This window comes from Asterias amurensis, chromosome 4 (genome assembly GCF_032118995.1).
Source record: "Asterias amurensis chromosome 4, ASM3211899v1".
In the NCBI taxonomy this organism is placed as follows: domain Eukaryota; kingdom Metazoa; phylum Echinodermata; class Asteroidea; order Forcipulatida; family Asteriidae; genus Asterias; species Asterias amurensis.
This window is the reverse complement of record NC_092651.1, coordinates 27758545-27784570: the sequence shown is the minus strand read 5'-3', so window position 1 is coordinate 27784570 and position 26026 is coordinate 27758545. Positions and strand designations below refer to the sequence as shown.

At 38.4% G+C, this 26026-nt stretch overlaps 1 protein-coding gene across 5 annotated transcripts; it reads right to left on the bottom strand.

The window, feature by feature from the left end:
- Positions 1–366: 366 nt before the first annotated feature.
- On the bottom strand, positions 367–23106 carry LOC139936307 (coiled-coil domain-containing protein 158-like). Of its 5 annotated transcripts, XM_071931101.1 has the most exons (26): positions 23002–23074; positions 22671–22831; positions 22199–22269; positions 21039–21135; positions 20358–20748; positions 18586–18698; positions 18125–18194; positions 17435–17544; positions 16407–16497; positions 15778–16085; positions 15092–15202; positions 14418–14532; positions 13253–13372; positions 11353–11550; positions 10464–10823; positions 9656–9799; positions 9054–9245; positions 8369–8537; positions 7380–7492; positions 6628–6786; positions 5274–5366; positions 4531–5015; positions 4057–4130; positions 3317–3691; positions 2058–2165; positions 367–1717 (listed from the first exon to the last, which is right to left on the bottom strand). In XM_071931101.1, the coding sequence occupies exons 4-26, from the start codon at positions 21125–21127 to the stop codon at positions 1623–1625; spliced, it is 4083 nt and encodes a 1360-aa protein (XP_071787202.1). In that variant the 5' UTR covers positions 21128–21135; positions 22199–22269; positions 22671–22831; positions 23002–23074; the 3' UTR covers positions 367–1622. The 5 variants fall into 5 exon arrangements, with proteins under 5 accessions (XP_071787202.1, XP_071787204.1, XP_071787201.1 ...); XM_071931103.1 differs by lacking the exon at positions 22199–22269; XM_071931100.1 differs by lacking the exon at positions 22671–22831 and having other exon boundaries at positions 23002–23071.
- Positions 23107–26026: the final 2920 nt, after the last annotated feature.

Sequence of the window (26026 nt, the reverse complement as noted above, 5' to 3'; positions counted from 1 at the left end):
CTTACATTGGCATAAGTGGTAGGGCCTAGAGGTCTCAGGATGACCAATTGTACTGGTCATTTCGCATGTTCTTTTAAACATCGCAGTCGTTCAGTCACAGTTGTAACTTATGACCCCCTTAAAGGCGGGGAATACTTTTGTATGGTAATTGTCAAAGACTAGTATCTTCACTTGGTGTTTCCAACCATAATGCAGAAAATAATAAACGTGCGAAAATTTGGGCTCAATTTGGTCATCGAAGTTGTCCAAAATAAATGCAAGAAAAACACAAATGAAAAGATACCTGTTGCTCTAAAACTACGCTAGCTCGAAGGGAGTCGTTTCTATAGTTTATTACCTATATCAACACTGCACAGTGCTCTTTTGCTAAATGCACACACCGGAAGATTTAGGAAAGAAAAAGATAAAGAAAATAAGAACATTAACAAATATTTGAAACTATTCTTCTGTTGATGAAGAATTGGAGGTTTTGCATGATGGAGTTGGGCAACTGTTATTTGTGTAATTATTGATAAGAAATATAAAAGACTTCTGTGTAATTTGCATGACCTTAATACATTATAAATGATTGCATATGGTACTATGCAGGGGAAGACAACATAATTATACATATTGAATAACACAATGCTGTAGAATTGTCTTTTATACAATCATCTTTATTTGTTCATTTCTTTGCGGTTTAAATGGTGTCTTACCATATTATTAGCACCCTACACGTGTCACTTTGTAGTTTTCATAGTATAAGTATTTAGGTTTTTTGAAACACATGATAGGGGGTGCAGCATTAGAAGAGTGAATTTTATGATTCAGAGCTATACACACTTGTGCATAGATCTGTTTAGCAAACAAACTCTCTCTAAAACAGCAAAGCAAGTATTATAATTAACTAAGATGTAATTCTACCCAGCAAGTTTTGTTTAGCAGTTTTGTTTTGCTTGATGATCTTTTAGTTGAGGCTATAAAACCACAGAGTTTGACAATGCTCCATGGCCAACTTAATTCCCTAGTTTGGGTTAACAGTAGCCAAACCTGCAATCTAAAAAATACAGCAGCCTGTTACAGATAAGGCAATGTAAAAGAAATGTGGTGTGAAATTTGTTATCTTAACAAAATAAATAGTTAATAGCTTGATGTCAACGTTGCAACCTCAAAGTAATCTTGAAGATTGATCGATAACAAGCCTCCTATGCTGCTCTCAATGGTGGGTGAAGCGATCACGTTTAGAAGGCCCTCAATGGTGGGTGAATCGATCAAGTTTTAGAACTTGAACACTGGATTTCGTTTGACACATGCAACAAACCCTAGATTTATTTGGGAACAGGACATCTTCTATTTTTAAGTAATGCATGTACCAACAATAAAAAAAACACCTGCGAACATATGCCATGATTTATTGAATCAAAAGTCTGTCAATTTTTTGTTATGCACGTTCGCTCCAAACAAGGCTAAAAGGCACTCTTGGTATGGGGCTACAAGAAGAACAATTATTTAAAGTGGTAAGAACTCAGGGGAGCTTAAATATTCCTCTCAAAAACAGTCTAGATTGTAAGATGGAGGGAAATAATAACTTCAAACTTTTCTTGAATAATCACTTCCCTACCAGGGAGATGAATTTGGATTGGCTATTTTCCCTTTTTGACAAGTTGCTGAAAACTGTGTTCCTGTTGTCTGACTTTCTTAAGTTGCGAGCTCTGCTGTTTGATCATGGTGGCCATGTCTGTGAATGACAAATAAACACAATCTCATCATTAGACAAGGTTAAGAGTAATTGCTGTCGAGGGCTCTAAAGCTAGAGAGTACGGTGAAATGATGGAACTTCAACTTGTTTTTAGAACCCCATGAGTTGAAATGAATCCTATTGTTCTGCTTGCCTTAGTATTGGATGAAGACACTCCTAATGCTTTTTATTTTGACATGACCTGTCACCAAACGAAGGTGCTATCTCGAGATAGCCACCCTTACATCGGCTATAGATGAGTGGTTGTCTTAAAATAGTGCCCTCTTTCTATGAGCAACATGTGAGTTTTGAATCAAGACTAATTCAAGACTATGCTGACCTTTGTTCTCTTTTTGCAGGTGTCCTCCAATCTTACTCAGACTCTGCAGTTTTTCTTGTAGACGTTTAAGATGTTCTTTCTGAGCTTGCATGTCAATGTCTTCACGACCTTAGAAAAAAGGAAAGAGACAAACCATATTAAAGGTGACACAAATTGGAAATATTGTAATTTGCTTACAAATACAAATCAGTTAGAGCCTTCTGCTACAGATACAATTACTTAATAATTTGTTAAAATCAGTTATTTGTGGCACAGACAAATTGAATAAAATATAATTTATTTATTTGTTCATTTAGGCATTTAAACAAAATACAGCACATATTAGGTTTATAATAAATTTCAGACCAAGAATTACAAAAACAGAGAATTAGGCCTAAGTGGATATTAAACACAAAAAACAAATGGCAATTAAAAGAACAATCCCTGTAAAGAAAAAGGAACACACACATAAAAAAAGGAAGGATTATATACACTCTTAATTGAACAGAACAATAAGAGGTATGAAACACTTCTTAATGCATATTGGTGTTGCATACACAGTACAATAAGATACAATAGACGTTCAGTATAAAGATAAATGTGTGCTGCATACATAATGCCCGGAAAGGAAAGGTTCAATGCAGTTCAAAAAGACAGCAAGATTTTATTTAAGGGGAGTTCAAGTGGTGTGTTTGAACTATGAGACAGCATTCAATCCAGTGCCCTAGGGAAATCAGTCCGCTGAAGATTCTGTCCCCCATGGGAATTTAACATGGGACGAAGGAGGAGGATTCAAAAGAGGGCCCTATTATAGAAGCAGTTTGGGGACATTATCTCCAGGGAAAAGAATCTCCAGCCACACCAGCACAAACACTTCATCAATACTACAAAACTGGACATCAACTGAGTCTAAATGAATATCAAATGGTGGAAAGTAGATGTTCAGATATGGAAAACAATCAAATATACAAGACTATTACAGCAAGACACTTGAAAGCCTCTTAAAAGCAAATTCATAGGGTGCTTCCCTGCGTCAACCCCGCGGTGCTCATTCGGGTGAGCCCCTGACAAGAGCTAATCGACTCTCACACTCGCCCTCTCGTGGTGACTTCAGCCCCAAGTGACCCACTCCACAAGCAGGGCACTTAGGGCTGACCCAGGTGAGCCCCTGGAATGACGTCAAAGCTTTTCGAACATACCGAGGGTAGATCGGGGTCGAGCCGGGGAGCTAATCGAATGCACCCATTACAAGATGATAGATTTATGTAAAGAATACTTACGTAATGATGATGATACTAGACTAATGGAACTGTCTGTAGTGCTGCTACAAGTGCTTACTGAATCCAAACTCAACACATCTGGTGTCCTGCTCCTCCCTTGACTCTCAAAAGGGGTTAACCTTAAGGGGCCAGACTGACTGCTATTATTATGAGAAGTGTTGTTATTTGTCCACAGGAAATCACTGGTACCCTTTGGAGACACACTGAGTAGGTTTGCAACCGGTGATAGGGGCCTTTGTAAAAAATCTGGCTCCGGTGTGATCACCCTACCGATGGGGTTGAACTCTGGGACAGAGGATAGCAGACTAAGGTTGTCTAGTAAAGGTGTATGGTGTTCCAACACTGGGGAAGAGGTTAATAGTGGCACTGTCATACCTGGAATAAATCAGTAAGAGAAAAGAAATACATGTTCATGTTCCGGTGTCTCAGTGTTAAGAATTTATATACATCTTTCTGCCTAAAGTGGTAAATAACAAATATTTAGCCCAAGCTGGGCTTGTTAACTTTGCATTCTCGTGGCTGCCTACATGTACCAACCAAAATAGGCTTGTTAATTTTGCATTCTTGGAATGTCGGAAGCGCTTTGAGACACCCCTCGGGCGTGAAAAGCACTATATAAAAACGGTCTTTTATTATTATTATTATTATTATTATTATTATTCTTGTGGCCACCTACCACCCAAGATGGGCTTTTAAACTGGACATACTTTTTTGAGCCCATTGTTTCTTGTGGCACTTACCTCCTTTCTGTTTGTCCACCGATTTGGTGTTGTAGCCAGATTCCCTGGAGTGACTCACCGTATCTGGGATATATCTAGGCAAAGAAGGAGGGAACAAGACATTCATCAAAACCTTCTCTAACTTTAGCAGTCAAGAATCTTAACAAATACTAATAGACCTTATGTGTACGTGTACAAATGTTTTAATTCGGTCTCTGAACGCGAATACATTTTTAATTGTGAATAAACCATTCAAACCAAATCAAATGTATTGACGTCATCAAGCTGCTATCTCAATGGTAAAACGATGAGGTAACAATTGCATGGCACAGATTTGTACGGCAGCGCACAGGATTGGGCAATGATCGACCTTTTTGGGACCTCTAAGGGCCGAGGGTGCACTACTCAAATGACATCATGTGCATAAGGCTTATTCAAGAAATAATCAGATGAATCAACCACAATGGCTTTTTACAGAAGTGAGCATCTTCTTACCTGGTGTTAATTGAGTCTGTAGTAACAGCAGCTGATTTTGCAGTTTTCTTTGGCTCTCTAGACGTGGTTGGGTGACCAGATTTTGTCTCACTGGCCAGGGTTGGTTGACCAGACTTTGTCTCTCTTGCCAGGGTTGGTTGACCAGAGACAACCTTCTGCATCTCAAGAAGTAGCACCCTCAAATCCTCATCAGTCATCATCCTTCTCAATGTGGCATTTGGCTGCTTCGTCTGTGGTTTAGCTGCAGTGAACGTCTCTGCTTTGAAACCAGCTGATTTCCTTGTGCTTGTATCATTGGGTTGGACTTCCCCAGTTGGCTTTTTGTCGATGTCATTCAATTTCTTGCTCTGCTCTAATCTGTTGGACAGTGTTTGGACCATGTTTGGGGCTTTGGTTTTTATGTCTGTATCATGTTCAATGGGTGTCTTTAGTTGAGTTTTCACTTTTGTCAGAATATCTTTGTAGGACTTTGCTCGTTGCAGTTCCTGGCAAGATAAGCGTACAAAAATTAAATATCAAAGTTAACAATCCTGCACATTTTTTGGACATTCACCAAACACTTCACATCAATCACACTACAAGGTCATGGCTAATTTTGTGCTTACTGTTCATTGTAAAGAATGCACTCTACGGACTGGAAGCGCTACATTATATGATTACTGTACCTCAAAAAGCACATCAATTGAGTCTAGTTTAAAAGCTGAGACACAGCCAGCATGTTTATAAAGTAGTCTAGTACCTACCTTGATATCTAACTGGTGCTTAAGTTTCAGCCTAGCTAGGTCTTGTTCCTGCCTCTCTATGACTGCCTTACACTCACCATGCTCCATGGCAGCCTGCATTAAAATGCAAACCACCATCATTAATCATCAATAATTTTAAAATAAAATCAACAAAGATTTGGAACTGAAAATTGTTTAATATAAATGGTAATTTTAGACCCCAGCAAGTTAATAAGATCACAACACAATTCCTCAAATTGAAGTAAAGTAAAATATTGAATAAATATCAGATACAAATAGTATGCTGGATAAGATGTGAAACTAATTTGATATAAAATTTGGATTGGTACCAATCAAATTTCGAAATGTTTCTCTAGGCCTATAACTGTAGTCACATGAATTGCAACCCCTAGTGTCTTTGGCTAGAAACCCTCTAGTATCCTCTGAATTACTCCACTTTATGGTAACTCATAGCTCAATGGCTGGATCAGGATAAGAGTGGTATGAACATTTTATTTATTAGAAATTAATTAATTGATTGCATTTATAGTGCATCAAAGGATGTTCTAAGGCAAACATTACAAATTACATCAAAATACCACCAATAAAAATCACATCAAAAAACATACATTGCAACAATGTACCAACTACAAAGAGATGCAGCACAAAGTTACATAGAGTTTTAAAAGGCAGATCCTCAACACTGCATAGACTGTGCAAGTCTCATGCATATTCAAACATGGTCCCAACCATATTGAGTTTTTTGTTGCCCAGATTTGTTTCAATTGTTTTAGTTTAACTTGTTCCAAAATGCATGAGACTTGCACAGTTTGTATGCAACGGGGGAATAAAACATTTAAACGCAGTGAAGTTAAGAATGAAAATAAAGTAAAATCTGGCTATGCACACAAAGAAAGTCAACAACAAATAAAAACACATGCTAAAATGCCTCCCTAAACAAGTGAGGCTTTAGTGTAGCATTGAAAGCAACCACATATTTACAAAAGCAAAAAAAGGGGGTGCATTCCACAACTTTGGAGCAGCCGAAACAAAAGCATGGTCACCAAAAGGGTGCATCATTCTACCCTTAGGAGACTCGAAAACTATTTCACCAGTTGACCTCAGACTACATCTATGTTGTCTTTTGACATGTCAAAGGTCACAAACATAATCAGGAGCTAAAGTGTTTTCTAGGGCTTGCAGAACCACACACTACAAAGTCACACAACTTCCTGAAAAGAGCTTAGAAGATCGTTTAACATTAGGGTTAAAAAAGGACTTGTACCTGAATCCACTTGCATTATATAATGTACAAAGTGACAGTTCCAATACAACAAATATTATTCAATTAGTAAAAGGACTGGAATGACTGTACCTTTTTTAGAGATTGATCCAGTTTAGCGATGACTGATCTTTGCTCAATCTTCTGTCTTGTCAGGCGTTGAACCTCTTCCGTTAAATTGGTCACATTTCTACTCATCTCAGTAAGTTGGGCCTTGTACTGATCTCGTTCTCCAACTAACGTTGATTTCTCCTGTACATATTCAAAGTTCATAGTTTGATAAACAGGCGTAGATTTGTACAATTTAAAAATCCATCACAAACTTCCCAGCATTTACTAATTTTTTTGCTTGGTGTTTTATTTTGAACATGGTTGAGAGTCACCGCTGACAAAAAGGTGTGCAATTACAATCTCGACCAAATCTTGTTGGGCCCCTGTGCCAACGCACCGGGGCCCTCGTACCGACGCCCCCTTGCCCCCTGCAATGTTGGCTCTCATTGCATGGTCTTCTGCATCCCCATCAACATTACGCAAGTGGACACAGTACAGGGGGAGTGCATGTTATCGTCGTTGTACCGTTGCTAATGGGTGGCCAAAGCATTTTGGCTGGGATTGTAGAATTTGAATGACATGATGGTATTTCCACCATTTGATAACCACTGCAGCTAGACTTCAAGAAACCTTTGGGAACAGTATCCTCAGCATTAGAGAAGGAACTAAACAAAACTTAGCTTCTTCTAATAAAAAAAAATAAATACTTTGTTCATGTCATGATTATTCAGTGTTCTATTCACAGTCCATTGAATCAAACCTGTGAGAATGAGTTTGTTGTTTAATATCATTACCTTTCTTGTAATATCCAAGCATTCTTTGAGCCAGTGTATATCACTCTGTAGTGTATCAATCTCACTACGCTTTGCTGTAACTTGCTGCTGCATACTCTCTGCAACCTTCACAGCTGTTTCAAACAATGGGGTACGCCACAGGAAAGAGACAGCCAGACAGACAGACAGACAGACATACAGACAGCCAGACAGACAGCCAGTCAGAAAGACAGGCAGACAGACAGACAGACAGACAGACAGACAGACAGACAGACAGACAGACAGACAGACAGACAGACAGACAGACAGACAGACAGACAGACAGACAGACAGACAGACAGACAGACAGACAGACAGACAGACAGACAGACAGACAGCCAGAAAGACAGCCAGTCAGAAAGACAGCCAGTCAGAAAGACAGACAGCCAGACAGACAGCCAGTCAGAAAGACAGGCAGACAGGGCGAGGGAGAAAAAAGCCAAACCATTACAAACAGAAGTAAACGAAGCATGGTATTTGGACTGTATATCTTTGCTGGTTAAGTTATTTTGATAAGCACTATTTTTTGTGCTTACCTTCTGCAAGTCATCACTTAAGGTTCTTGTAACCCTACAACCATAAAGCAGCTCCATGTTACAACCAAACATTAAACAAATCCCGCAATCTACTATGCTTGTCTCAAAAATCAGGGTCAAGAGCCATTGCAGACAAAAAAAAGGTCTAAAATATGGATCCACACTTTTTATGACGTTATATTGAAACAATGGCATTTCAACATTGTGTAAACACTTGAGTTGCAGGGCGCTTAATGGGCGAATTATTGTTTAGTGTGTTTGTAATATTCTCTCCAGCCAATTTACATAAAGTTCTCCTGTCTGAAACTAAAACTTACAGCGTTGCCCGAGAGTCCCTCCTAATTTGGTTCGGCAGAACTCTGGAGCACATGTCTGAACCAGGTATTAGCTACTGTTTTCACAAGATCCGAGTGTGAGTTTGGACTGAATACTTACCTTTTCCATCAGTGACAACCGTAGCCTGAATGGTGTCATGTGCAGCAGTCAGATCTCGATGTTGAGTGTGAATCTTGGATCGATACTTAGAGATGCCTTTTTGATAACTCTGCTCTTTCTCCATCATGTCATCTTTCATCTTGTCTTGCTCGATAATTAGCATATCAATCTAAAAACAATGGTTCAGTATTAAGAATGGCATAGTATTATTTGTAACAAAATGTTGTACACAAGTATACAAGGAAAAATCAAAAAATAAATAGTCATGGAAAAACAACATGCTTGAAATAAATCGAGGGTCTTTTGTAAATCACTGGGGCTTTTGTAGATAAGGAATACAAACAAATAGAAAACAAAGAGCTCTTACAAGGAGGAAAATATGGGAAAAATTGTATGACATGATATTTGAAATTCTGCTGTTCAAACTTGTCTAACATAAAGTCACAGTAATGGTCAAAATGCAACTTCCAACAATAAAAATACACATACCATCAACAAAACATATTTAATAAATTTATTTTAAAAACTCACAATTCATTTATCAGGTTTTGTGTGAAATAATATTCCATCTATCAAAAAGACAAAAATATGGAATTGTGATGGCTCTACATGAGATTAGAAATAACATCGATGGCTGGTATAGGTATGCATATAGAATGTGAAAAACTATTGCAAAAACTCCTACCTTGGTCTTTGCTTGTTTGAGTTCAGCTTCTAGCTCTTCTTTGCTCCTTACAACAGTCTCAGACTCCTTAGCCGTACCCTGGAGCTCTTCCTGTAATCTCTTGTTATCTTCCTCAACATTTTGCAGTCTCTTCTCTCGTATCTTCAGCTTCTTCAACATGACCTCTTGCTGACCTTTCAATTCTTGGAGCTCCTAAATTATTTATATTGATGATGTTGTGGAAATAATGCTTGTATAAATTGGACTTCTGGAACTGTTTTTCAAATTAGTAAAATCAAATAAAGCAAACAAGAACTTCTTTCCCAAGCTCTTTGAAAAGTATTACAGGCATGTTACTTGGGTGGGACCATTGCAGTTCTAGAGCAGTGTCTTACCAACTAGACCACCGAGATCGCCAAGTAGCCAGAGGCAGCTCGAATCCTATGTTTTAGCGGCGGGTACTGCAACGATTTAATATATATAAATTTGCCCATATAACCCATACACACCAATGTGTGTTAGTACTGAACACATGTATACAGTGCTAACACAGGGTAAGAGTCAAACCAAAAATTGATAAACATCACAACCGTAATAACTTTGTTTCAAAACAATGTCCACACCTTTGTCAGTTCCTGTAGTCGTTCCTTCATGTGTTCTCGTTCCTGGTCCCAGTCTTCACTGACCTTACTGGCTACTTCAGCCAGCTGGGCCATACTAGACGTCTGCTCTTTCAATCTCAAACACTCCTCATCTCTCTCATTCACCTGGGAAATCAATCAATCAACAAACCTGTTTAATAACTCAAGTTAAGAAATGTCAGTACTTGGATGGGAGAGCTTCTGGAAAAACCCATTATGAAATTATGTAATCCAATTATAATATACAGTCTTATATAGCGCAGGTATCGACCAATAAGTTTTCAAGGCTTGAACAAACAAAAACTTTTTAATATAGGTTTTTTTTATTTTTTTATTTTGTGACAATATGTAGCACCTTATATAGATTTACCAGGTGCTGCGGGCATTCACACCAGGGCAAACCCCTTCTCTTAGTGATAAGTGTTACTTGGTTTGTTTACATGCAATACACAACACACAGGACCATCGCCTTTACGACCCATCCAAAAAGTGTCTTGCTTAGGGACACAGGTGTCACGACTGTGAAACACCAGAGCTTGAGTCCGGTACTCTTAACCACTCAGCAATGACACGCCAACAGGGACCATACAAAGTTAAAAAAAAAACTATTCTATCACACACATTTAACTGTTAACATTGGTGACCCAATTTGCATAGTGACCACACACCTGTGTTACACACAGGTCTTTCTGATACTTTTCAAACTCGTATTTTTCACAACAGGATGAACACAGCCTACACGTATATAGATTAAACCAAAAATCCCCAGATTATTGTAAAGCATGCCAACCTGTTGATGGAGTTGATCTTTCTGAGTCTGTACTTGACTAAGCTCAATATTCTTCCCCTCTAATACTGCCAGATATTGCACCTTCTCTCTCTGCATCACATCCATCTCATGCTGTTTGTCTGCTAAGTCTAGTGCCAACTTCCCCTTCTCATCTGTCTCTCGTTGTAATTCTTGCTGGACTTCCTCCAGCTTCCCGATCAAATCTTCTCTAAACTGTAGCAGGTCCTGATGCTCAGAATCTTTCTGTGTATACTCAGCCATGAGGGTGTTGTGTTTTATGGTGAGGTCATTGATCTGAGAGGTCAGGTCATGGGTCAAAGAGGTCATTCTCTGATTGTGATCTTCCTGCATCGATAAAACCTACATAAAAGACCAAAATCAAAATGTCAGATGCCTAATTGTCATACTAAATCTTCTGGGACATCTTAATATTAAATCAATCATATTGAGGATTTAAAATTATGATCCCCCCCCCCCAAAAAAAAAATCCTCCTGGACAACAACTTTTTGTGACCATGCCGCCCAAAGAAAAAGCAACAAACAGCTTCCTCACTGTTTAAAATGTCTAGTGATCAACTTGCTTACAATTCAACAAATCCATGCTCTAAGCTATTCTATTCTATGGTTACACTAAGCGCAAATTCATAGATAGTAAGTCTAGTTTTCACTACGGTATTTCAATGTTCAAAGTCTATTTCCCATTATTTTGCGGTTTGTGGTTTTAACTATTGGCTGGTCCATTTTGTGGTTTAAATTTTTAGAAATCTTTTTGCTCGTTGTTTTTTTTTGGCTCTTGTTGCAGCTATTTTTAATGTGTACAGCGCCTTGCGGTCCAGTCATGGATGTAAGGCGCTTTATAAGCGTTGTTTAATATTATTATTATTATTACCTTTTGGTCAAAGTGCCTTTCTGACTGTTCCTTAGCCTCTTCTACCAGCCTGCTAAGCTCCTCACATTCATTGCTCTTCATGTCCAGCTTGGTCTTGAGTTCATTCATCTTAATGTTAGTCTCCTTCTCAAGGTTACAAAATTTGCTATTCTCCTCCTTTGCTGATTTTACATCTGCCTCTGCTTTAGAAGTAGACTCCTGAGACAAGATTGAAATTTTCTTGAAATGAAAAAAACTCTCTTTCTGAACATCATCATTGGTATTTTTATAGATAGCAAACTTAATTTTGTCAGCCATGTTACTCATGAAGTGAAGAAAGTTAATCGCATGATTGGTTTAGTGTGGCGAAACTTCAGATGCTGTAAAAATGAACGTGTACTTCGAACCTTGTATTGTACTCTCATTAGACCTCGACTGGAGTGTTGTACTGTTGTTTTTAACTCAATTTCTCAATCACAATCTGACCGACTAGAAAGACTACAAAGGCGTTACTTGTTTTTTATGTACAAAGTTCTTCACAGCAACGATCAAGGTGATGTTACTTATTTGGAAATGTGTAAATTATTTAGCTTACCAACTCTTGCCCAGAGGAGAAAAGTTAACGATTGCTTGTTCCTCTACAAACATATCCACAGCAATTATAATTTAACCACTGCTAATCCTTTCAGTTTTCATGTTCCAGAACGTCGTACTAGATCAGCTTCCAAGCACATCATGCATGTTCCCATGAGCCGAGTTGATGTTACCAAAAAAGGGTTTGTTTCCAGAGTTTCATCTTCATACAACCAGCTTCATGAATCATGCGATGTGTTTGGGGCTAAAACATTAAATTGTTTTCGCAGACAGCTAATTAAATTTGCTAAATAATATTTTTTTATTTTTTATTTTGTTAAACTGTGAACATCTCATGTGCAGCTGCTGGTCAGTTGTAACTTCATCAAATTGCTTTGTAAATCTTAGTGTTTTTATTTCATTTTTTTATTTTGTCTGTTTGGTGTTGTGTTTGTTTGTTTGTTCGTTGGGGTGTTTGTTTGTTCGTTGGGGTGTTTGTTGGTGTGTTTGTGTTTAAGTTATTGTTGGTGTTTGTGTTGTTTCTTTTTTGTTTGTTTGTTTGTTTGTTTGTTTGTTTCTTTGTTTGTTTCTTTGTTTGTTTGTTGTACTTAATTGGGGTTTCGTGTGTTGTTCTGTTTGTGTATTCTTACTACATGTGTTTGTTTTAATGTCCGATGTGTGTTTGTGTACTTGTTGGTATTTCCTGGTCTGTTTGTTGTGGGTTTCGGTGTACTTTTTTTGTCTACTTATAATAATGTTTTTATCAATTTTGTGTAACTTTTAATGTTATATATTGTTATATTTATATTCATATTTAAATTTATATTTTTACATAGTTTTTAACGATTCCTGTAAGTGGCGGCTTTCCGCTGTTGGATGTCAATAAATAAATAAATAAATAAATAAAAGATAAACTTTGTTGTGTAAAAAAGCTGGAAATGGCTTTCTAGAAAGCAATAAATTAGATTTGAAAAATGACAATTACTTGATTGGTCACAAGTTGGAATTCAAATAAAATTCTTTAAACTAAAAATATTGTCGCTCCATCACTAGGTTCGGGGAAAGCTGGGAATACATGTAGCAACCTCCAATATGGGCAAAGACTGTTACCATTGTACCGTACACATTCATTCAGCATCATGTATGGGTTCTCACCTTCTCTTACTTAACTACACAAACAAAAGCTTGCCCTGAACCATGTCACATAGAACCAGTCTCTTATTGGAGCGATTTAAAATTAAAGGGATAACTTTTGTCTGGCAGACATTTTACACGACAATATACAAATTTATTGCAAATGGCTTATTGTGGACTGAGCAATACCAGTGCTGTATCAAGATAAACTTACTTTTGCAGCTTGCAGTTCAAGCTCAAGGTTGCAAATTTTCTCAAGTAGTTGATGTTTTTCCTCATCAGCTTCTTGGTAATGATTGAGGGCAGTTTGTAGTTCAGAGGTCAATGAATCACACTAAGGCAGAGATAAAAAACATTAAAACAATGTGAAGGAGATATTCTTATAGACTAGTGCAAAGTGTCATCTTCCTACTTAACATTCAGGAGGATTGGTACCTGGACCCACTTTTATTTGAGTAAAGGTATTAATAGTCAGTCTCCTGACGATGACTAGAGCAAGCTGGTCGAAACGCTAAGACCAAATAAGAACTCACTCTGCGGTTGTGAAGTTAATAACGATCTACTAAAAGCTTAAAGTCACCTGGAAGTGGTATTTTTTCAAAATAAAGCTTTTGTCACTAATATATATGTTTTGATGAGTGGAATGTGAATAAACAGTTAACTAAGGTTTTAACAAATCAGTTCTTATGTTATTTACAAATTTAAGAGTAGACCCCGACCCGAGAGGACGCTGTTTGTGACGTCAATCGAGGCAGACTTTGCCTGTAATGCGTAGAGTAAACACAATTGCAAAGTACATGTACGGACCAAGTCGTGAGTTTGTACGTTTCAAAAAAAAAAAAAAAATTATTTTTTTCCGGCAATGCCGAACAGGTGTATTGCTGCTGAATGCAGAAAAACACTTTTTGAAATGTACCAACTCACGACTTGGATGTACATGTACTTTGCACGTGTGTTTACTATACGCATTGCAGGCAAAGTCTGCCTCGATTGATGTCACAAAAGGGGTAGGCGGAGTCAGCCCCCCAAACAACTTTATATATTTTTTAAACATATAAATCGTGACAAACAATTACTAGAAAAATTGTTTTATTGTTCGTAAGCATATACTCTTATGTTTGAAAGAAAAAAAATTCTATTTCCAGGTGACTTTAAGTAATAGCCTTGGCTGATTTTCTACCTTCCGCCCAGGTCATAGTTAAAAAGCAGGACAGTTCTTTTTAGAAGTCTCCCGAAATCTGAAAATCTACTCCAGGGTAGTAGAATGTAAAGCAAGACAGTCCTCTAAAGAACACAATCTACGTGGCGAGTAGACACACACATGGCGTTACCGCAAACCAAATATATATTGATACCCCACCATGCATTTCCTATACTACCTTTGTTTGTAGCTCATTTCTTGTGGTCTCTGTCTGGTTTTGCAGCTCCTCCAGTCTGCTCTGCACATCAGCAACATGACTAGTCTTCAACTCAAGCTGTTGCTGCATATGCTCCCTTTAAGATATTAAGAGAAAATGACAGAAAGAAGATAAACTTTTTACATTAATGTAACCTTTCTATGTCAGTGTTAAAACATCTTATGGAGGGTATATGGAATCCAACTTGCCAACTCTCAATTCCTTTTAGTAGTTATATGAAAAACACTTTGCCGACTCTCCAACTATTAATATTCTTCACCATTTCAAGACATATGCATACCCATCATATTAAAGATTTTTAAAAGCAAAAAACACTTAATTTATTTTTAGTGGGCTACAGTGTATAAAAAAAAAGCACAAATAATTGTGCGGTTGTGCCACTTGATATAGTGCTTAATTTTCCAACTGAATCTCAGAACGTCTGGGGAGGGGTCACGCCCCAATACACCCCTTTGGTCAATGCCTAGCTTTACAAGTAAATATCAAGCTGTAAGATTTATCAGTCATACAAATTAAGTTTACTGAACACAATATTTGTCAACGAGTTCAATCCCCCCCAAAATAACTGAATATGTGATTAACAGCTTCCTTTTAGAAGTATATTTGCATAGTCCATAAACAGTTGCCTTACTTACTGTGTTAGTGCTAGTTGCGACTGCAGGCTGAGTGTCTGCTTTCGTGCATTTAGGGCCCTCTCTGTCGATGCACTCAGTTGTTCCTCATGCTCTTCACTTAGCCTACGTAACCTGTAATCAGAAAATATGTAATAAGCACTTGGAAGATTCGTGCAAATGTCTTCTTATTAAAGTTATGGTCAACTTTTTCAAGATTTAGGGATGGGTATACATATTCAAACCAGGGACCTATAACAGAAGAGGACAATAATTATTATTATTCATAGGACCACTGGTTACCAAACCAATGGGAGCTGTTGCCAAGAAAGTATGTAAAAACAATGAGGGAAAATATTAGGTCCCTGATTGCAGGTATTTATACACTTGGGTGACCTCACACACACCAATTTATGGCATACTTTTATCAATGGAACAATGCTACCCTACCAGGTTTTCTTTGTTCTAGTGGCAACTCACACAGAATATCATCAGAAAAGGAAATAATTGAGCAACGTTGAAGGTACACCATATACTGGATCTGTAAGGTTGAGTGTGTCTACCTGTTGAAACTGAGGACTTTTACAAAAGGGATTTGGCAGAGCGAGCGTCATTAATTACAAGGGCTAACCTACCCCCAACACTTGGTGTTGGCTTCTACATTCAAAGAGGAAATCAACTGGTAAGAATATCAAACCCCAATTACTAACATTTGCTTTTGTTCTTCTCCGCTCTGCTTCCATTTCTCAGCAAACTGCTCTTGTGTTTCAGACAACTCCCTCTCTGCCTTCTCAATCTTCTTTCCCATCCCTTCTATCTCTTTCTCATAGAAGTCCAGCACCTCCTTCAATTCACTCCCAATGTGCTCATAGTCCATAGGGTTAGAGTAGGCCTTTGGAGTGAGCCCTCGCTTGGTTGCATGTAGGATAGTCAGTGTATGAACCTCTGACATGGTGGAGTTACGTGACTGGAGTTGAACCTCTAGGTTGGCAACTCTTTTACTGGCATCCTCAAAAGCCTGTCCATATTAAGGGTGGTGGGGAGGATTCGTCAAACTTGTGGATGTATATATAATTGCATTTAGTTGCTTGCAGCCATCAAAATAAAAAAACAAAACTGCAAATCAGTCAGAAACTTTTTTAAAGAAGATTAGCACTTGGTGTCAAGTTTATTATCAGTGCAATTTCAGATTGAAACTGGCAAACCTTTTCTTATAACTATCATCTCTTACAACTATCGTCTCTTATAACTAACAAACATTGTGTCTCTAGCGCCAGATAACTAAAATTAAGAAGTACCAGTAGTCTTTTTGAAAACTTCTAAGTGACCCTTGACCTACCTGAGCTTGTTGCTGATTGGTGGCTCCAACATCAGCAAATGTTACTTGTAGCTGGTTGATCAAACGTTCCTGACTCTCAGCCTCTTGACGTCTGTGGGAAATAACCAGAGAATTTCTAATGTGATCTCCAAAACCAAATAGTGAAATAGAAGGTCTTGAAATAACCCTTGGCACCCAAAGCAGTTGCAGTGGTGCCCTGTGCCTTTGCTGTGGTGCCCTTTGTAAAGGAACACGTTGCCTTGGATCGGTCGAGTTGGTCTTTGAAAATCGTTCTGTAACCGTTTGTTGTAAAATTTATATGGTTAGAAAGATATTGTAAAAGTAGAATACAATGATCTACACATATATGCCTTGAAATTGCGTGGTTTTCTTTTTACCCTGTCGACTAACACGGTCGGCCATTTATGGGAGTCAAAATTTTGACTCCCATAAATGGCCGACCGTGATAGTTCGCGACGTAAAAGGAAAACCGTGTAGTTTCGAGTGATACTTGTGTGGATCATTATATTCTACTTTTAAAACATCTTTCTAACCATATGCATTTCATAACAAACGGTTTCAAACGCTTTTAATAGACCAACTCGTCCGATCCAAGGCAACGTGTTCCTTTAAGTCCAAATAATTTTTTTAATTTTCCTCAAAGAAGTGCGCCTTACCAGAGGAAAATTGCTAAGCCCCTTCAAGAAACAATTCAAGGCCTGGTATAGGGACTTGTACCTTGCTGTTACCATAGTATTCAGTGTCTGTTTGTAAATGAATTATAGTACGGAAAATACAGAATAATATAACACTAAAATAGATCCTTGTCATTTGATTGGAGGATTATTAGGTAAGGCAGCGTTAAATCACTAAACAGTTCCATGGCCTACGTTATAAATTGTGCATTTTGGTACTAAATAGTTTTGGTGCATTTTTGCCTCATCAAAATTTTACTATTGCACACGCTGCGTTGTACATAAAAGTAACAACAACCCTCATAGTGGATACCAGAATATAATCTTGTATAGCATAGTCTGCTTGTTACATACCTAAGTTCTAGAACTGAGTTCCTGCCTACGATGGTGTCATTTAGTTTGGTCTGGAGGTCAACGATGGCCGTCCTAAAGTGAAGCTTCTGCTGCTCACATATATCATTGCACTATTACGAGAAAAAAAAATAAAAATAATCAAAACCCAAGATAATAGTAATAATAATATCAAAGTATTATATAGCGCACATATCTACCAACAAGGTACTCAAGGCGCTGAGTATATACATTTATACAAAGAGGTTTTTGCAGTGATGAATTCTGAGACCCAATTATTTTGCACCTTAGAAGGGTTTACAAGGTGCTACGGCGCATTTAGCAGCCACAGCCAAGAAAACCGGGGCGAACCCCTTCTCTTTTTGATAAGTGCACTTTTGGGTTCTTTAAGATGCGTTACACAACACATGGGACCATTGGCTTTACGTCCCATCCGAAGGACGAAGCAATGGTCGAGTGTCTTGCTTAAGGACACAAGTGTCATGACTGGCGATGATGTAGGCTCTCTCTCAGCAGCTAAGACTACATTCTTTTATCCACTCTGCTTGGTTGAAAATAATTCCATGTGATTTACCTTTAATGCTCTACAGTTTTGATGTAGCCGCATGTGGTAAAAATTCCATAGCTTCATATCATGTGATAAATCTAAATAAACAGTGATGAGAATCAAAGAATGTTGACAATCATACAAACCTCTTTTAGTTTAGAATCAAGATGGAAAACCTTAGCTTTGGCGTCTTCGAGCTGCTTCTCAAGAAAGTCCCTGGAAAAAGAAGGAAACAGAATCATCCATACATGTACATTTATTTATGAAAACATAAAACCCTATTGAAGTAAACCCATTATGAAAGAGTGTTTTAGTTGACCACAGAATCCATGCATTTGCTGTGATCACTGTGACAATTAATACTTTCAATTCACAGGTGTATGCGCCATGCTATATTCAACTACATTGTATCAAATAAATCACTTTGACTTATACGAGGGCACTATTTGAGCCTGTGACAGCATGTGACAAGTACATAAAATGCTTTCTTTTTGACACGTATTTGCCCATGCATTATATAAACCTAATACCTGAAATCATCAAAAGCAAAATACTTTCAACACCAAAAAAAGGACGGCAGTACTTGATTATGAAGTGATGATCTAACCTGTTTGATGTACTTATGGACGGTTCAACAGACTCCTTCCTCTGCTGTGTATTCATTGTATCAACTCCTCCAATAGACAGTGCCCTCTGGTAACCATCATTGACTAACTCTTTCTGAAGGTCGGGAACCATAGCGGAATATTTAGCAGGATCAAACACATTCATGTAAAGCATGTAAGTGACTTTGGGGCTTGGGTTGTATTTGGGTTGTCAATTAGTGGTCTGGTGATCCAATAGGAGCGGCAGATTGGTTAATACAATGTGTGTCAGAGTATTTGGATCTGCCTTGAGTTAGTGGATTTATATTGCAACACTCATTGATAAATTTCTGACTTTGTTGATGACCATTAATGGCAGGAACTTAATGGAAGTTTGGGGCAATACAAGTGTCGCAAATTGGGTTACATCTGAATTCATTTAGTGGATATGGAACCTCTTTGGGAGTTACAGTAGTTTGATTTGCCTGGTTCCCAAATCTGCTAAGCTGTGAAAGCACTGGCGCACCCAGGATTATGTTTTTTGTGGGGGGGGGGGGGGGGGGGCTCGAACCAATTTATTGGGTGGGGTCCAGGGGCTCTGAGCTTTCTGGCGTTTTGGGGGTGAAAAATCAAGCCTCTTTATGCATAAATTTAGAAGAAAAACATACTTTTTAAGCACTTCTGATTCATATAAATGTAGGGGCCTATCGTCTATAATTACGAACTGCAAAAATCAGTCAATAATTCAGCAAAGGTTTTTGTTTTAAATAGTAATGCTGCGGACGTGGTTGAAAAGAGAACATTATAGGCGGTGCTACCTACTTTTCATCATTGGGCGGCAAATTCCATGAATAAGGAGGTGGTAAACCCAGAACCTACAGATAAACATTGGTTTTGCGAAAGTGGTATACATAATAATAATTTTTATCAGATTACTGTTCAAAAATGAAATTATTACTTTAACCAGGGCATAAATGTGATGAGTAATTTGTTAAGGGTAGGATTGCAGACCTTTTAATCCCTGAACATAGCCGACTAAAATAAAAAATGTGGAAAAGAAGCAATGCGTGGTGATCAACATTCGATCGGGTCGGTCGGTATCTGGTTTCACGCATATTCAGTAAAAGCATCGCGGGTAAAAAAACATTACTATCCAGCGTTTCTCAAATTTAAGTGTAGTACTAGAAAACAATTGAATGCCGGAGCGACCAAGAACGACATTAGATATATTTTATCCTGGACAACGGGCTTAATATGTTATTGTTGCAAGTTTACACAACTACAAGGGAGTTGTCATAAGATCATTGCATAAGATGTGTTCAAAATCTTTCACCTCGCACCTCATGTTATCGAATATCCCAGATAAAAAGAGTTATTTTGGCAGGGGAAAAAAATGCGAATGGCAAAGGAAGAAAAGAAAATACTTCCACCGGAAATAAAAAACAAAAACTACACACATTTGCGACTTTTCTCCCTCGGCTCTTTTTTTCCTTTCCCCTTCCCCATTATTATTTTTTCCTTTCTTCTTCTTTCCTTCCCTCTTTCTCCCCCTTTTTTTTCCTTTTTTTCTTTTGGGGGGACCCTCTGGGGGGGGGGGGCTGCAGCCCCTCGAGCCCCTCCCCCCCCCAACAAGGTGTGCCTTGTGTGAAAGCTGATAACCAAATAGCTATATGATGGGGTTTAGAAATGTCTTAGAATTGACTTGGAGAGGTTTATTGGGAATAAATGAATGTGTCTCTACGACTGTATTACCATGCCGAGTGCTGATTGGTTTAGAACTCTGTATGGACTGTACCTGCTTAAAGTTATCACTGACGGAAACCTGCATGGTGCCTGGAAACAAACCAGAATACCTCACAGGGTTGGATTGGCTCTGAGTCAGGTTGGGATAGGACACATCATGAAGCTTGGGAACACTAGCAGGCTGGGTACTCGTTATGTGAGCAGTGATGAAGCTTGATGGCTCAGCTTCGTTGTGTGAGGTTTGCCCAACATTCTCAGAGTGAGTTACTGCCGGGTGACTCAAGTGGTGACTCAAGTGAGATAGTACAGGTTGACTTGTGTGAGTAGCATTTCTAGCTGGATTCACCAGAGCCGTTGGGTGTGATGCTCTTACACCCTCTGGATCAGATAAAGCCTTGGTCACCGAATCCCTGTTCTGCTTAGCAAGTTGTCTAAGCTGACATCTGCATCAACACAAAAAAACCCCCAAACAAACACACATTTAAATAAAAATTAATTTTCAAAATTAAAGTGTAAGAAGAAAACTTTGAAGCTGTTTTGGATATAAGCTGATCCATTTCATCACATGCATGGGTGGTAGCTACTCCTAGAACTATGAGGTACGTTCTGCTATCGCAACTACTGTCGTCTCCACGTTCTTAGAGACGATAGCGGAATGATGGGAGACGATATCGGAATGAACCTTACAGTTCTAGGAGTAGGTGCTAGGTAGCCATTGCAGTTACGTACTTACTGTAAATCTACAATGACTTGTTGCTCATATGATGACGATGTCGTGATTAATTCTCTTTGGGGACTCCCTCCAGAACCAAGGGAGCTCATTTTCTCATCTGTAAAAGAAAAGATGAAAGCAAAGATGGCAGAGTGAGCTAGTGTAATCCAACTCATATATTTTATCACTGAAAAGGGACGTGCACTTCCATTCCACAAACTTACAACTGACTTAGAACTGGGGCTCTGTACTAATTTTTAACAATTTTGACATTTGCATCTGTAGTACCAAGATGCAAATGGCAAAATTGAAAACAATGAGCTGGCATATAATGATGCTGTTGTTGATGTTGCTTTCGTTTTTTTTTTTTAAACTTGTATGCAGTTCAGCAGTTGGCAAGCTTCCAGGAAAAATTCTCTTGCATTAAGGTTTAGACCCAGTAACTGCTTTTTTTGAAATCTTGTCACTATCGGTCTACGCTGTACTCCATTTTTTGAAAAGTTGACGACCGAAAATGACAAAATTTAAAAAAAAGGAGTACAGCGCCCCAGTGTAATAATAGGGTAATAAAAAGTTATTTTTTTCTATACATTTTATAATAAAAGGACCATAATTACAAAACCAGTCCAATTGTGTCAGTGCGAGCATACAACACATTTGAAATACCTCTAACTAATATAAAAATGGGGACAAAATAAGTCCTCTGTCAATGACACTCGACATAAATAATGTCACTAATGTCACAGTCAGGTTTGTCCTCCATGAGTACCATCGAACGGAAAGTGTATCGAAAATGTTACAAGATCTACAATGCAAAAACCCTATAATGGAGGCAACAAATTGCTAGTTGCGATAACGTAACCCTCCTGCCGACGGCGGAGCCTCCGGCTTCGCCGTCGGCAGGAGGGTTACGTTATCGCAACTAACAAACTGCAAGCCTAACCCTTCTCTACAAAATCCACTATAACAAAGTCGCCATCGATCCTGCAGTCTACCTCACACCAATGCCTCCCAGCAGCACAAGATCATACCACCCAAACAAGTTCCAACTCATTACAAGCCGCACCCAGCTTTACGGATTCTCCTTATTCCCCTGGACTGTCTCAATATATAACACCCTCCTTGGGATTGTCCTCACTGCTCCATCTGTGATGGCCTTCCGGGAAGGAGTAGCTACTAACCTTTGAGCAGTGGAAGCTGTTTTTACTTGCACCAATCCTGTCTGATGATGTCCTGCACAGTAGTATTGCCACTGTTCATTTATAAATACACATTAAAAGACACTTTATAGACACTGGACACTATTGGCAATTGTCAAAGACAAGTGTTCTCACTTGGTGCATCTCAACAAATGCATAAAATAACAAACCTTTGAAAATTTGAGCTCAATCGGTCGTCGAAGATGCGAGATAATAATGAAAGAAAAAAACACCCTTTTCACATGAAGTTTTGTGTGTTTAGATGGTTGATTTCGAGACCTCAAATTCTAAATCTGAGGTCTCAAAATCAAATTTGTGGAAAATTACTTATTTCTCGAAAACTACGTCACTTCAGAGGGAGCCATTTCTCACAATGTTTTATACTATCATCAACCTCTCCCCATTACTCTTAATCAAGAAAGGTTTATGATAATAATTAATTTGTAGTAATTACCAATAGTACTAGTTTATAGTGTCCACTGCCTTTAAATATAAAAGGCCTATCACTTTTTTTCTTCTTCCAGCCCTTTATGTATGTTGGCCTGGAGGCACTTGTATTTCTACTGCTTGAGCACCAATCAACCACCCTTAGCGTTACGTCCAAACTTGTGGATCCTGCTGAGTAAACCAACGTAAATAGGTGTGACATCCATGAAGTGTGTGCACTATTATGACTGTATCTGTAGTGAATGTGTAGATGTAAGCGCGGATCATATCATTATAATTTAAAAATACTTGTTAAATATAAACGCATTAATATTACAAAGGACCCAAACAAACAATACCTAGGCTCCATTTTCCGCTTCAATCACATGGAAGATGGTGAGAAGGTAGTTTGGAATCACCGCCGAATCAGAGCGTTTCTTGTTGACATCCCCACACGGCGCGCGCTTGAACAGCGCCCTCCAGTGTTACATAACCTCCATTCAATAGAGAGGAAATCAAGATACAAAAAAAAAGTTATTTTTGCCTTAGCACAAAAACTCTTAGTTTCGGCTTAAGGAGAAACAAAAACTGGATAATAACGAAACTGCAGCGAAATTCAGGCCTACCGAGCTTCCAGCTTTCTTCGGAGCCTGAAACCATTAATTTGTCAAAGCTCTAGTTGGTCTAACGTGTGAACAATTTCGAGTTTTGGTAATTACTCAAAATAATTATTAGCATAAAAACCTTTCTTAGACCTTTCTTGGTGACGAGTAATGTGGAGAGGTTGATGGTATAAAACATTGTGAGAAACAGCTCCCTCTGAAGTGATGTAGTTTTTGAGAAAGAAGTAACTTTCCGCGAATTTGATTTCGAGACCTCAGATTTAGAATTTGAGGTCTAGAAATCAAGCATCTGAAAGCACACAACCTCGTGCGACAATGGTGTTTTTTCTTTCACTAATATCTCGTAACTTCGAGGACCGATTGAGCTCAAATTTTTCACAGGTTTGTTATTTTATGCTTATGTTGACATACACCAACTGTGAAGACTAGTCTTCGACAATTTCCAATAGTGTACAGGGTCTCTTACTCTTGTCCCACTGCAGCGATAACGAGTACGATAGCGATAACGACGCAAAGAGAACGCATTCCATTGGTTGAATGAGCGTGTGCGTATTCTGCGTGGAGCAATTCAACCAATAGAATGCGATCTCTGTGCTCCCCGTGATCGTTATCGTTTTCGTTATCCCCCTGCAGTGACTCGGCCCTTAATCTCTTACTTTGCCGGTGTCCCAATACAAGGCAAGTTCTGTCCGCCGGAGAGTCGGTCCCCCAATGGGAAATAGAGGAGGATGAAGCATAGAGGGCGCTATCAGACAAAACAACTAGTACACAGTTTTCCCGATTGGGAGACCGAATCTCCACCTCCTGCACCGGTCCTAAAGTTTTGAACAATCATTCCTTCTTCAATTCAAAATTCATCCTTCATTGTTTAAAGTTTATAAGAGCTGTAGCCTACTTTAGGGGTTGCGTTTTTTGTCTGTTGTTTCACTGCGTTGGTTAAAACAGGGCCGAGATTTGAAAGTTTTTGCCGACCTTTTAATCCTGTAGGCCTATAGTTGCACGATAGGCCTACTCTTACATAATAACTAATAAATAAGGGAATCAATGTGTGGTGAAGAGGTTTTCAAAGTGGTTTAATCCCAACGAGGCCTGGTTCTTGATAATTTTACCGAGACGAAGTCTAGGTAAAGTTCCAGAACCAGGCCTCGGCGGGTTTAAACCACTAGTTGAAAACCGATTCAACACACTTTGATTCCCATTCATGAATACATTTTCGGTCAAAAGACATTAACAATGGTCAAAAAGTAGAATAAATGCAAAAATTATAATATTTTTTTATTGTTCAATGATTTCTTTCAACACAACAACACCCCTCCAGCTATGAATTGGTAAAGCCCTCCGCATAAACAACTCCTTATAAGGGAATGCTGTGCGCGTCGCGCGTATCGCGTAATGTGGCACAACTGTTTCAGCCGTTGCTCTCGACCAATAGGAATGAAGAAACCGTCTTATTAGAACAGGTGCAAGGTCGCGTGTCACGCCCTAGAACTAACACTTTTTACCGGTCATAAACAAAGGGTAATACACAACCACGTGACGCGCTCTCGACCATTAGGATTAGCGAAACTTTTTATGAATAAAACATAATTAACAGCACACCAATATTTCAGCGTTTGCATGTTTGTTTATGGTGTAGTTGGTTTAGAAGATTAGCCGTTTAATTTTGGCCCAGTAATGTCATAGTAAAATCACTACTTAAAACTTGCTCCAGCAACATGAATCACACACTATAAAACTAGCCGTAGACTAGTCCCTGCACGTTCAGAACCCGACCCGGCCTTAACCCCGATTGCGGAAATGCAGTGCAGCATACGGATTGAGGCTTCCTAGTTCAAACTTAATGCCGTTTCATTGTTGGCAGTATTAGTCTACTGTGGGATGACCTTTCATGAACCTGAATTTTTACCCATAGGTACGGTCTGGTAGTCATGATAATTGAATAATGAAAGTTGTTTTCCAAACACAGTTTTTAGCCAAAAATATATTTGTTTAATAGATAACACCAAAATACACAAGTATAATTCAATGTGCTTTTATAGTTACATTAAAATCACAATACTTTGCATCACTTTCCGGTTTATAGGGCCTACTACATGCCCTTCCATTGTTTTTCCGAGGGCTTTTGCCACGAGCTAAGAGGAACCATTACAAGTCATTATTATAACAACTCTCTGGTTATTTTGATATGGAATGCTACTGTCGCAACAAACCCGAGTCTGTAAAAGGAAACTAAACACCATCGAACAAAACATTTCTTTCGGCGAGTCAAAATTATATTTTGGTTTTACAAGCTCAAGCTTTGGTGTTTGATAACTTTTAGATCTGATTTTTTTTATGCCAATTTGTGTTTTTACTTGTTAATGGAAATGGAAAAAAACATTGTTGAAAACTTATCAAACAACGACAACAGTATAATTTGTATACCTCTGTCAACATTGTCCAATTAGAATATAATTCAAACACAGATTTTGGTAAACTAAGCAGTATAAATAAATCAACATAAGTAAATAATCTTCTAACGTAAACAAAACATCTTGTATAGATAGTTAAAATAATATATGTCAAGAGAGTTAATAAACTATTGAAATTAAAACTTTTGTTTTACCGCGATTAAATCGCATTGATTGGTGAAAAGTGAAAACCTTACAGAAACGCGTGCAATACAAGAACAAGGGACCACCTGTACATATTCAAATGGGCGACAATATGTACAGATGTTACCAAATTCTAGCAGCAACGACTTTGTTGATTTTCACAGCTT